The sequence below is a fragment of the Oryctolagus cuniculus genome, chromosome 13 (assembly GCF_964237555.1).
Source record: "Oryctolagus cuniculus chromosome 13, mOryCun1.1, whole genome shotgun sequence".
Classification (NCBI taxonomy): domain Eukaryota; kingdom Metazoa; phylum Chordata; class Mammalia; order Lagomorpha; family Leporidae; genus Oryctolagus; species Oryctolagus cuniculus.
In genome coordinates, this window is record NC_091444.1 from 45,347,112 (window position 1) to 45,360,412 (window position 13,301).

The following is a 13,301-nucleotide window of genomic DNA, read 5'->3' on the forward strand; positions in this document are numbered from 1 at the left end:
AAACAATTTTTATGTTACTTTTATACTTATAAGTAAAAAAAAAAAATCTTTATTTTCCTTTATGGTATGTATATGTATTCTCTATAAAACTGACATTAGTTTTTCAGTGAAGGGGAACTCCCTGAAGAATTACCAAACAAATCTCATTCACTGCTCTATTTGTTCATTACTAGGTTTTACATGAACATATAAACACAATAAATGGATAACAGGAGTAGATTGATAGACAAGCCTTCATAGCTTTTTTTTTTTTTTTTTAATCTTCATTGTTCTTTTCACCATTATTCCCAAGATACTTCCCACTGGAATTTACCTTAATAAGCACATTCAAATATATACTATTTGCTGAGGTGAAGATTACTGTAGCAGTGATGCCAGGGAAGTGATAAAGTCTAAAGGAATCCAGTTAACCTAGATTAAAAAAGGCCACACCTGTGTGTGCACAGGTGGGCGATTTCCATTTAGAATTCATAGTATCAAAATGATGCCCAACAAAAATATTTTAAGGGTTGTGAGAATAAAAACTAAATATACCAATCTTCAATAATTCTAATTTGAATTTCAGAAACATCAGAACAATCAAATTATTTGCAATTTTAAAGACTATTTAGTGAAGAAAGAAAGGCATAATGATGAGCTTCCTTGAACCCATAAGCTTTTAAAGAAACTGTTTGTGAAGGAGTTGCATTTGAGTACACAAATTATCAAAATTAAGATTGAGAAAAAACACAGTAGGTGTGCACTGAAGAAGCACTGCTCCTCACACAGGGCTTTTAAACACACATAGTCAGATGCTAGGTTTTTATCCCCTTTTGTAGCACCTCCCATGAACTTGGCAGGAAATTCAACCAAGTATACCATCACTTGTACACTTCTCCTAAACAAACACATGTACAGACGCTCTCACACCCACATGCAAACACATACTACCAGAAAAATCCTGACAGGTTTACTGCTGATAAATAAATCTAACCTCCCTTTGAGTTAAAAGCTCCCCAATTATGAAGTTTCTGAAAACCATCCCTACCGGTATTGTGTGTTTTGTTATGAAAATCCCTAAATAAAAAAAAAATAATGGAATTCTGGTGGGGATCTGAATTTTTTCTTCTTCCTCTCTGCCTCCCTCCCTTCCTTCCCCTATCCTTCTCTTCCCTTCTCATCCCTTTCCTTCTTTCTCTCCTTCTTAGGCCATCAGATGAAATTATGAACTGATTCCACGTATAAGAACTTCAGGGATCATCCTATTGAAATCAGAAATAAATAGGCTTATATTTATATTAATGAATAACTTAAATATGTTCTGTTGGTTGTCTGAAAGAACTTAATTCTGTTTACTATTGAAAACATGCTAGCTTTAGGGTTTGAAACAAATGATGACTAACGATGTAATACTGCACTCTGAAAAAAGGCAAGTCAATTTTGGAAAATGAAAAAGGAGAGTGTGAAAACCAGGTCTCTACCTTGTAAAGTCATGAAGGTGATAAATGTTGTAAAAAAAAAAAAAAGAGTATGATCTTACACAGTAATATAAAAATAATAAAATTTAATTTTGTTTTGGTTTTGGCTACACATTTTAGTTTCTTATCAAAACTACCCACATTTCTGTAATCTCATTTTTGCTTGACATTCATCATTTCATCATATCGCAACTCTGCTAAAATAGATTCACAGCTTTTCTTTATCAACGTTTTATCTCATTTCCAGATGTGGGCAAGGATGGAAAGGAAGTCGATGCCACATCAAGTTCACCCCTCCTGCTGCAGATCTTGTGTACATGCAGAATAGTAGGTGACATTGTGACTCAAAGAACTCTTTGTTTTGGAGCCTTTAATGTTTTTCACTGCATATTTGTCTCTTTCATTGGTTTGAAATTCCAGATTTATGGGCTCTTCTGGGTATTGGATTTGCTTTCCTGATGACTCATATTACTGTCGCCGTCTTGTGTTTTCTTGGGAAAAGAAAAGTGTCAGTAAGGTAAGTCAGCCCTTTAATTGCTGAATGAAATATACAGCAGAACAGTTTTCTGAAACATTTCATCTGCTGTATTTTCCTTTCACCCTGTATGAACTGCATGTAATTTTAAGGTTACTGTACACTACGAGTTTGTTTTCCTGGGCAGAAGCAGGAGCTGCCTAACAATGACCCGTCTCCTGTTTTTAGTAAGAAGTCCTTAAATTTGCTTTTAGGATTATGTTAAGAGCCAGCTTAAGGCCACTAAAAAAGAGCATGATGTTCTCCACAGAACCAAAAGACGATTCGGCTGGATGTACCACCTGGGTGTGTTGTCTGAGATTCTTGAATGAGTGGCCCTGGCCCCCAAATAAAATATTCATTCCTGTAATATCATATTCTCTCTACCAAACCCATTCCCACTGCAAACATTTTGGGTGGTAATATGGATCTTTGAAGGCAGAAAGTCAGCTGCTAGTCAAGTTCAAGATCCCTGGACAAGCCCAACCTGGGCCCAGCAATAAGAATACTTATTCTTAGCAAAAATCCAAAACCTTGCATACTCTATGCTTCAGCGGATTTAGCAGCTAGAATGTCAACAGAGAGCTGCCCTGGAGCCAGAAATGAACACAGCCTTAGCCACTAGAACTCCACTAGCACAGTGGCCAAGGTTATCTGTTACTGCTTGCAAAGCCTTTGCTGTGTCCACAAGCCCATGTGTGCATTTGTACACAAGAAGTGCAGGTGGTCCCACAGTCTGAGAATCACCAAACTGATTCCCAAGTCCCAGTTCCCTGTACATCTATTGGCCAGACTCTTCAAAACTCAGCTAAAATTCACATTGGGAAAGAAAAAGGAAATTGAGAAACGAGTTGTAAAATCTTACCTTAAAAACAAGGTTGGGCAACAAATGTTGATTGTTCTCTTCCTATTTTAAAGAGAAGTTTAAGCAGCCAGCTCCCTGATAACCTTCCCTTAATCCTCATTTGTGATCTCTTGTTCCACAAAGACCCTCAAGGGAGGCATCAAAAGAAAGCAACATTTTTCCCATGCTGGTCACATTTTTATTCCTCTCAAAATACACCACTCCATATCATTGCCCAGGGAGTGGGTGAAATCAGAGCTCCCTGCTCAGAGTGCTGTGAGAGGTATGCAGGGGAGCAACCTGGAGGTGATACATCCCTGGAGCCAGCAGCTAAGATGCATGCTATAAGGGGGGATAGAGTTTGCACTGAAATCTGAAGGAAGAAAAAATATGAGGGAAAGAAATGGGCTATCAAGAAAAGAAAAATTTTAAAATGTGTGCTTTCAGAATGGTGCACATAGCTGTAGAGTATCAGAAGGGAAGTATGTTGTAGAGATATTGTTAAGGGCTTTGGAAGCCCAAGAAAGAGATTTCAATTTATTCTAAAATAAAGAAGAAAAGGACAAGTGGTATCTTCTGTTTGTCCTCTCAGATCTGCCTTCCACTCTTCTCTGCCAAACAGGATGGAGAAGGGTAGCAAATGGGTCTAGATGCTGTCCTTTATGAACTGCATTAACAGACTCCCTCATCATCTGACTTGATGTTTGGCTGAGGTGGAGCATACATGAGGGCAGAGAAGGTGAACTAGGTATTTATACCGTGGCTTCTTCCTTGTGCTGGCTGTCTGAAATGTGGGTTCATCAGTAGACCCTACACACACTCAGCTGCCATCTCCTAGTCTCAGGAACCCTTTCTTTTTCTTTCTCCCAGGCTTATGGTGGCAACAGGCCTGGTGTTGATATCCCAGTGTCCTGCACCATTGCCTATGGTCTTCCTTATCATCAGGGCATTCCTCTGTAATTTGTCACTTTGTCAAACACTTCTCAAATTTTCCAATTTGAGAATGTCAGTTATTTCATGCCAGAGCTTTAACTGATAACAAGTCAGGGAAATGTTTAAATACAATGAAAGGCCTTGTCTAATTGTTTTTTCAAAGAACTTTCTGAAGGTAACTTGTATTTTACAGTTCTTTCCCAGTTCCAAAATTGAATTGTTTCAATGAAATGATGAGCTTCATTTTTGGGGGCTGAAATATTTCCTGTTCTAATGTAACTGCATTAAATCTTTCAGCTACTAGGATGTTTTCACCTAGACTAAGCAGTGTTCTACATTTATCTTTCCATTGCAATTTCCTTAAACAGTTAATGGTAAAAATTTCTAAAATGTAAAATTCTAGATTAGATACTTTATAAAACCATCTGTCTTGGATTCATTTGTTATACTTCTATGGGCTGGAAAATTTCTGGAAAAAAGGGACAGCATTGAATGCTCCACCCTTACCTAACATATGAAACACATAGGGCAAATGAAAAATTAGATGGCTGGAAGCTGCATATTTGACACAGCACATCAGAGTCTTGGAATTTGGGTTTTATGGACTGAATATATCCAAGATACAGAATGAGTGATGCCAACTGCCATCTACCAGAGTAATATTGGACAAGGACTTATTAGTCAAAGGGGAATAGAATGACTTTCCAGAGATTTGGAGTTTATTTTTCCTTTGGCCAGGAGAGTAAAACATCAGAAAGGAACATGTTCACAAAGGCTAAGTTCACAAGTGATACCCTCTTCAATTCTATCCAAGCCTTGGTCAGAAGTAACCTCCTCAACCCTGAACTTGGAAACTGCTTTGTTCTTGAGCTTGTTTTCACTCGGCACATTGACTTTTACTATCATGTCTCCCATAAAAGATGTGAGCAGATTCTGAGGGCAGAATCCTTGTCCTATTCATGGTCACAACTCTAAGTTCAACAACTGGCACATAGAAATTCATTGTCATAAATATTATTGAAGTCTGATTTCTCAGCCTGTCTAGATGAGGATGTTGGAATCCAAAGTAACATTTTATATCCCAAGTATAATACTTTACTTGGTCTTCATGCTACAGAATTATCTGCAAAAGAATCCTGGCAGATGACATGTGGGATATCATTGTTAGTTATTCATCATTGTTAGTTATCCTAACATCATTGTTAGTTACATGTTAGTTACCCTAACATCATTGTTAGTTATTGACCATTCTTCATTCCAGTCTAAGGAAGCTGAAAGCAAAGCTTAAAAATTGTAACTGATACCTACCTGTGTGGCCCTTGGCAGAGCCATTATTGGAGTTAAGCATGGCCTATCACGTCAGTACATGATCGAATGTAACTCCTAGAATATGAATGGTAGACAAGAGGGAATACTAGAAACTAACGCATACAAGCATTCATAACTATGGAATGAACTGAGCATCAGAAAACCTGGACATTTTAGGAGGACAGGAAATGGTATTTTATTAAATCAGTGGCTGCATGTAGTCTGCCCACTACTGTTCTCATGCCAGGCTCTAATTTAGATAACCATATGTGTAAGATTTTGCCCTGGGGCTTTGGAAGAGGAGTGTATCGCATCTGACCACCTACTTATCAAATTTACTTATAATGATATTATTATTCTATTTTTCTTAGAAAGGTCAATTTTAAGTGAGTATTATAAATACTTTACCAGAAAGTAATATCCATATTTATCAAAAGAATAAAATTAGAAATTTCACCTGGATTTCTGATTTCCTATTTTAACTAAATAACTGATAATCTTTTAACCAATTCCTTGTTATTTCACTACACAAAATTGGCTCACATGGGTGTGTCAGGAATACACATCTGGCATGCCGCAGAGTTTATTGGTATTGTACCCGTATTTATTGTTTGGTAAATGTCCTAAGTTCTAAATCTATTGTCATCGCACACAAACTCCAGAGTGTAAGGAATAATATCTGAGCAAAATAGGAAAGATCACTTTACTGTACAAGAACTCATGTTCAAATTATTTATCCTGTAGATAGCCATTTCACCATTAGCATTTCCCCAGCATAACAGGTATCTCTATTTGGCAGACAAAGTCCCCAGAACCATGCTCTTGGCATTTTTCAGCACCTTTCCTCTGTTCACTGTTAAACTTCCATAGCAGGAAGACAGGGTTCCAGTCCTTGACATTTCTAGGTTGCATCTGTTTTCTTCTTAAGCAAGCAGAGTAGATTAATGTTTTGTATGAAAATAAGACACTCCTTGAAAGAGGTAAGCTGTTTAAATGAACCGGACAGGAAGGCTGTCACGATAAGTGAGGTGTGTATAACTAGCAAATCACACAGCTTTACTGTGGCATGTAGCAAATACATTCAGCTCCTTTTGCGGGAGACTAAACATTCTAAGTGTTATACTTTATTAATGTTGCAGAGCATAAGGAAGTGGATCAGCTTAATTTTTCTTTAGTAATTGCTGTTATTCTCCTGATAGACTCTCTCCTGCTTCCAAGTCTTTGGCCACATCATCTCTCTGTAAAAGTATCCTGGGAGATACGTCTACAACTTCACCAGTATGTTTACTGGGTTGGAATTTTAAGCTCACTAATAAATTAAAGGACAGAACGAAAGCTTATTTTCACCTTAGAAAAATAAACACAGCTGGCGCCGCGGCTCACTAGGCTAATCCTCCACCTTGCGGCGCCGGCACACCAGGTTCTAGTCCCGGTCGGGGCACCAGATTCTGTCCCGGTTGCCCCTCTTCCAGGCCAGCTCTCTGCTGTGGCCAGGGAGTGCAGTGGAGGATGGCCCAAGTGCTTGGGCCCTGCACCCCACGGGAGACCAGGATAAGTACCTGGCTCCTGCCATCGGATCAGCGCGGCAACACGCCAGCCGCGGCGGCCATTGGAGGGTGAACCAATGGCAAAAGGAAGACCTTTCTCTCTGTCTCTCTCTCTCTCACTGTCCACTCTGCCTGTCAAAAAATAAAAAAAATAAAAAAAAAAAAACACAGAAATCAGAAACTCTGTGCAACCATGCATTTGAGGCAAACATTTATTAAGGATCTGTTGTGTGCTAGTCACTGTGTGGGGGCTGGAAATATAAAAATAATAATTTATATTCTAGTGTAGAAAACATATAAAAGCAAACAATCTTAGTATAGCAACAAGCCGATATCTAATGCATGCAGCCACTTCACAGAGTGCTGGAGAAGCACACGTAGAGGACAGCCATGCTATTTTTGGTGTGAAGATAATGCAGTAGAGATTGAGAAAGGACTTAGTGAGGAGATGCTGTTTTGCCCAACTCTAGAGTCTTGGGCTGAAATCCAGCAGGTGGCAAAGAATCTCAAGAAAACACAACAGGTGCAATGGCACAGACTGACAGAGGCATGGCTAGTGTGAACAAATATATCAGGCACCAAGGCTAGTGTGCTGCAGCGAGTTAAGCCATTGTCTACAATGCTGGCTTCCAACATCAGAACCCATTTGAGTCCTGGCTGCTCTTTTTCCAATCCAGTTTCCTGCTAATGTGCCTAGGAAAGCAGCAGAAGATAGCCCATATACTTGGGCTCCTGCCCCCAAAATGGGAGTCCCAGATGGAATTCTAGGCTGTTGGCTTTACCTGGACCAGCCGCAGCTAGCACTTCTACAGCCTAAGGAACTTCAAGATGGCCTTTTCTTATTATTAGTTCAGCTTCATATTACATTATTTTTAGCACTGTACTTTTTTCATTAATATTTTGAAAAATTAATATTGGGCCAGTGCCGAGGCTCACTTGGCTAATCCTCTGCCTAGGGTGCCGGCACCCTGGGTTCTAGTCCCAGCTGGGGCGCCAGATACTAGTCCCGGTTGCTCCTCTTCCAGGGCAGCTCTCTGCTGTGGCCCAGGAGGGCAGTGGAGGATGGCCCAAGTGGTTGGGTCCCTGTACCCGCACGTGAGACCGGGAGGAAGCACTTCACTCCTGGTTTCGGATCGGCGCAGCGCCGGCCACAGCAGCCATTAGGGGAGTGAACCAACGGAAGGAAGACCTTTCTCTCTGTCTCTTTCTCTCACTAACTCTGCCTGTCAAAAAAAAAAAAAAAGAAAGAAAAAGAAAAATTAACATTGAGATCACCTAATACCTCTATTATTTACCTGGGTTTATTTAGATCTAAATACAAAATATGTTTGCTTTCTAGAATGCGCTTACTTTTGTGTCCTTTTTAAAAAAAATCTTAAGGTAATACATTCATGAAGATAAGTATACTGGCTAGATATTTTGTCTCTCAAGCGTTTATACCAGATAATAATCTGAAAATGAATATGGTATATTTCAGTGTAATATTTCTTTCTTTTGTTTTTGGTTGTCCTGTGTGCCTTAAGGAAAACTGAGAGAACTGGTAACTGTGCCTTTGTTAATCCAATCTATGGCAATTGGAGCAACCCAGAGAAAACAGAGGTAAGTAACAATGGTCAATGGTGAGTGGTATTGTTTCAGAAGCGGACCACACACACACACACACACACACAAAACAGGTGTTTGGTATAGGGTATAGCAGTTTAGCCACCAGTTGGGATGCCCTCATCCCATGCTGGTGTGTTTGGATTTACTTTTTTTTTTTTTTTTTTTTTTGGCAGGCAGAGTTAGAGAGAGAGAGAGAGAGAGAGAGAAAGGTCTTCCTTCCGTTGGTTCACCCCCCAAATGGTGCAGTGCCGATCCGAAGCCAGGAGCCAGGTGCTTCTCCTGGTCTCCCATGCGGGTGCAGGGCCCAAGGACCTGGGCCATCCTCCACTGCCTTCCCGGGCCACAGCAGAGAGCTAGCCTGGAAGAGGGGCAACCGGGACAGAATCCAGCACCCCAGCTGGGACTAGAACCCAGGGTGCTGGCGCCGCAGGCAGAGGATTAGCCAAGTGAGCCGCGGCGCCAGTGTGTTTTAGTTTAAATCCTGGCTCCACTCCTGATTCCATCTTCCTGCCAATGAACATCTTGGGAGTCAGCAGATAATAGTTGAAGTAGTTGGGTTCATGTCACCCACATGGGAATCTGGATTGAGTTACCTGCTCCTGGATTCAGCCTGGCACAGCTCAGCTCATTGTAGATACTGGGAAGTCAAACAGTGAATGGTGTATTTCTCTCTCTGCTTCTCAAATATATATTTTTAAAATAACCCAAATATGACATTTTTTACAAAGGGGGAAGGCGTAATATTAATCTATTTGACTAAAGAAAATGTTATCATTTTTTAATAATTAAATACAAATGGTGTAAGAATTAAAGTGAGATAGTTTAGAAGTTATTTTTGTAGTATTATCTCAGAAACTTATACTGTCTACGATGTTACACACTCTACTGAAGAGATGGGTTTTTCTGGCATTCAGATCTGTGCTTGTCATCATGCACGGACACAGGTTTAAATCCGAGACCCAGTTTCCCACCTGCCTCTGAGGGGTCTTACAGTGTGTATGCATGTGACAGTAACTGATGATCTGAACCTTGGAAGTGCTTTCTTTTATTTTCTATAAAGGAATACAGAAAAATTATTCCTTTTTCACAGTCCCTTTTCCTTCCATAAAGAATGCCAAGAGAAGAAATTCTACAACATCTCTTGACCTTTGTTGCTGTTTTGATTCTGTTTCAGAAACAAGTGACTTAACATTCATTAAGCCATATTCACTGTGCCTAACATTTTGACTGGAAAATATACTTCTCCAAAATGTTGTTCTAAAATCTCTTAAACAGAACTCTCATAAGGTGATAAGGAAATTGAAAGAATAGTGTAATAAACTGGCAGGGAGCCATCAACCAACATTTTAAGACCATCTTGGTTCACTTCCCAGCCATTCAATCCCTTGACTCACCAGAAGGTTTTTAAGTAAAGCCCTGATATCATTAAATTCAACTGTAAAGCCTTCACTTGTAACTCTAGCAGATAAGGGTTTTTTCATATTACAGCGAAAGTACCACATATAAATATTTAAAAATTTCTGGATACCTTCAGATATTCAGTGTTCCAGCTGCTCCAGGTATCCTATAGATAAGTAGGAGATTTAAAATTTTTGAATTCTATTTATTCATTTGAGAGACAGAGAGAGACAAAAAAAAAGAGGTTCTCTTCTGCTGGTTCACTCCCAATATGCCTGCAGTGGCCAGCACTGGCTGGGCCAAAGCCAGAAGCCAGAAACTCAAGCGAGGTATTAGTCCACATGGGTGACAGAGACCCAACAACTTGAGCCATTTTCTGCTGCCTCTAGTTAAGAGTTTTACATGTCAATTTGTATTGCTATTGTTATCATATTTTTTTTATCTGACAGGTAGAGTTATAGACAGTGAGAAAGAGAGATGGAGAGAAAGGTTTTCCTTCCATTGATTCACTCCCCAAATGGCAGCAACAGCCAGTGCTGAGCCAATCCGTAGCCAGGAGCCAGGTGCTTCTCCTGGTCTCCCATGGGGTGCAGGGCCCAAGCACTTGGGCCATCCTCCACTGCCCTCCCAGGCCACAGCAGAGAGCTGGACTGGAAGAGGAGCAACCAGGACTAGAACTGGCGCCACAGGCAGAGGATTAACCAAGTGAGCCATGGCAGTGGCCCCTGTTACCAGATTTTTTAAATCAGGACCCATGTAAGATATAGGCATCCCAATTGATAGATGTCTTTTTTTTTATTTTTTTTATTTTTTTTTATTTTTGACAGGCAGAGTGGACAGTGAGAGAGAGAGACAGAGAGAGAAAGGTCTTCCTTTGCCGTTGGTTCACCCTCCAATGGCCGCCGCTGCAGCCAGCGCACCGCGCTGATACGATGGCAGGAGCCAGGAGCCAGGTGCTTCTCCTGGTCTCCCATGGGGTGCAGGGCCCAAGCACTTGGGCCATCCTCCACTGCACTCCCTGGCCACAGCAGAGAGCTGGCCTGGAAGAGGGGCAACCGGGACAGAATCCAGCGCCCCGACCGGGACTAGAACCCGGTGTGCCAGCACCGCAAGGTGGAGGATTAGCCTATTAAGCCACGGCGCCGGCTAGATGTCTTTTACAACTCTTTTAATCTCCAGATTTTATTTTTCTCTCCTTTTTCTCTAGCATATTAGTTGAAGAAATCACATGGGTCATTTTATGGAACTTCCCCCTTTTTCAATTTCTGTTATGATAGTTATTTCATGGGAAGTAGAATTAAAAGATACTTATTTTGGCATAAACAAATTTTGGTATCAAAAAGTTTATAAACAATGCCTATTATGAAAAAACTTCCCAGGATTTCAAAGTTTCTGTGTACAAGAATAAACTTCTCTTTTCATTCCCTTTTTCCACAGAACTTTTTAGGTTTCCTCATATACCCTGTAAACTATGTTTCTATCAACTTAAAACTCTTGAATTTATATTTTATTTCATTTAACCTAAGTGTACTCAATACAGCAGACTTGTTACCAGAGAAAGAGGTAGTCAAAATGCAGGCTACTGCATTCCTCTGTCTATCAGGGTGAGGTTGAGGCAGTGGTGCCAGTGTGCAGAGGGCCCCAGAAACACATCAGAGCTACACCTGTACCAGGGGTTCAGGCAGCCTGGGCTGGAGGGGCTACAGGGATAGACAGCCAAGCTCCAGCTACTGCTCCAGTGAAATCCATCTGAAGCCTGCTGTATTCTGGGCAGGTTTGTTTTTTAAACATTGCCTAAAATCTTACTTTCCAATGTGTTTCTCCTCTTAGAGTTCTGTCTACTCGTTCTCCAACCCAGTATATGGCACAGCACCAAGAAGCTTGGAAACCATGTCTCATCATCTCAAATAGCAGAATCAAGATCAAGTATGATCCACTATGTGTACTTCATACAAAATTCTGTACTCTAAATTCCTACAAAAATGTATCTTCCATGATAGTAGAGATTCAAAATTCTAATGTGATTATAGTTTTTATAAAAGATCTTAATACACTGCCTTCATGGAACCCAAATCTGTACCTTATCTTCATTGTATATTTGCATAATTTAATACAGTGTTCTAATTAAGCATATTTTTTGATTTTTATATTGGTAATATTTTAAGGTAATGAATCAAGTTGTTTCAAATATTGAATATAAAAAAAGATTTAAAAGGCATATTTCTTTTTCAAAAGACATAAACAAAGGCAAACTGACTTGGTAAACAAACTAGCAGAAAGGACCAATCATTGTAATTCTAACCACCATAATCGTAAGTTATTGTTACATTTTTTTAAGTGTGTGATAAATTATCACCCTGTATCTCCCTTTTTCAAATAATCATTTAAAACTTTTATGTAAATATGAAGCTACTTCAAACATTTGTGGAAAATAAGGTAAGTTTGTTTCGATGCAAAAAGTATTCAAATCCATGCATATGTATATGTACTGATCAAATTACAATCAGCATTTCCACCTCCTTATTGTTTGTTTGGGGCCTTCAAGCTCCACTATTTCAGTTCTTCATAAATCATGTAAGGTAACCACGAGCTATGGTCATCCTACTGTGCTGTGGAATTCTAAGAGTTATTCTGTGTTTTGGTACACATTCATTTTCCAACGATCTCTATTCTGTCCCCATACTTCTCAGCCTCTAGTAATCACTGCCCTATATTCAGGTCAACTTTTTCTTGGGCTTCCATATATGAGAGAACATGCAGTATTTATCTTTCCATCCCTGGTTTTTTTCCCTTAATGTTCTCCAGTTTTGTATATTTTACTGCAAATACCAGGGCTTCATTATTTTTTGAGCTAAGTAATATTCATTGATATTTATCCATTTTATCTTTGTTATTGTAAATATTAGCACAATAAACAAACAAGTACAGGTATCTCTGATATGACTCTACTTCCTTTGGATATATAACTAGAAACAGGAAGTTAGATCATACAGTAGATGTATTTTTTTAAGAAACTTCCATACTATTCTCCAAAATAACCATATAAATTCACATTCTCACCAACAAGTATATAAGGAATTCCTTTTCTCCATATCATCACCAGCATTTGTTATTTTTGTCTTTTTAACAGTAGTCATTCTATCTTGGGTGAGATGTACTCTTGATTTGCATCTTCCTGATGACCACTGACACTGAGCATTTTTTCATACAGGTATTGGCCATCTGTATTTGTTCTTTCGAGGAATGTCTATGGAAATCACTTGTCTATTTGAAACTGGGTTGCTTTTTGTTATTTGTTTATGAGTTCCTTTGATTTTCTGAATACCAACTCTGTCAGATAATATCAAATATTTTCTTCAAAATATTGCTTCTGTTGATGATTTTGCAAGTAGTCTTGTGTTTAGTGGTTGATGTATATTAAATGATTATTGTATTCATGGGATAAATTCCATGTGATAATGGTGAATGATCTTTTTGATGTGCAGTTCACTTTGATTCGCTAGTATTTTGTTGAAAATGTTTCCATCTATTTTCTTTAAGGAGATAATTTTTTTTTTTTTGTCTTGTCCTTGTCTGGTTTCTGTATCAGGGTAATCATGGCTTCATAGAATGAGATTGGAAGGAGTCTCTCTATTTGAATTTTTTGCAATAGTTGAAGAAATGGCATTAGTTTTTCCTTACAGGTTTGGTAGAAC

General features: G+C 39.3%; 1 protein-coding gene across 1 annotated transcript in view; it reads left to right on the forward strand.

The window, feature by feature from the left end:
- Positions 1-11,571, forward strand: part of MALRD1 (MAM and LDL receptor class A domain containing 1) — a 397,632-nt gene extending 386,061 nt beyond the window's left edge. Inside the window, exons 33-36 of the mRNA XM_008268638.4 lie at positions 1,705-1,784; positions 1,878-1,974; positions 8,127-8,202; positions 11,437-11,571. Of these exons, the coding sequence (XP_008266860.3) occupies positions 1,705-1,784; positions 1,878-1,974; positions 8,127-8,202; positions 11,437-11,517 (334 nt within the window). The 3' untranslated portion in view covers positions 11,518-11,571. The remainder of the gene's footprint in view (positions 1-1,704; positions 1,785-1,877; positions 1,975-8,126; positions 8,203-11,436) is intronic.
- The last annotated feature ends 1,730 nt before the right edge of the window (positions 11,572-13,301 follow it).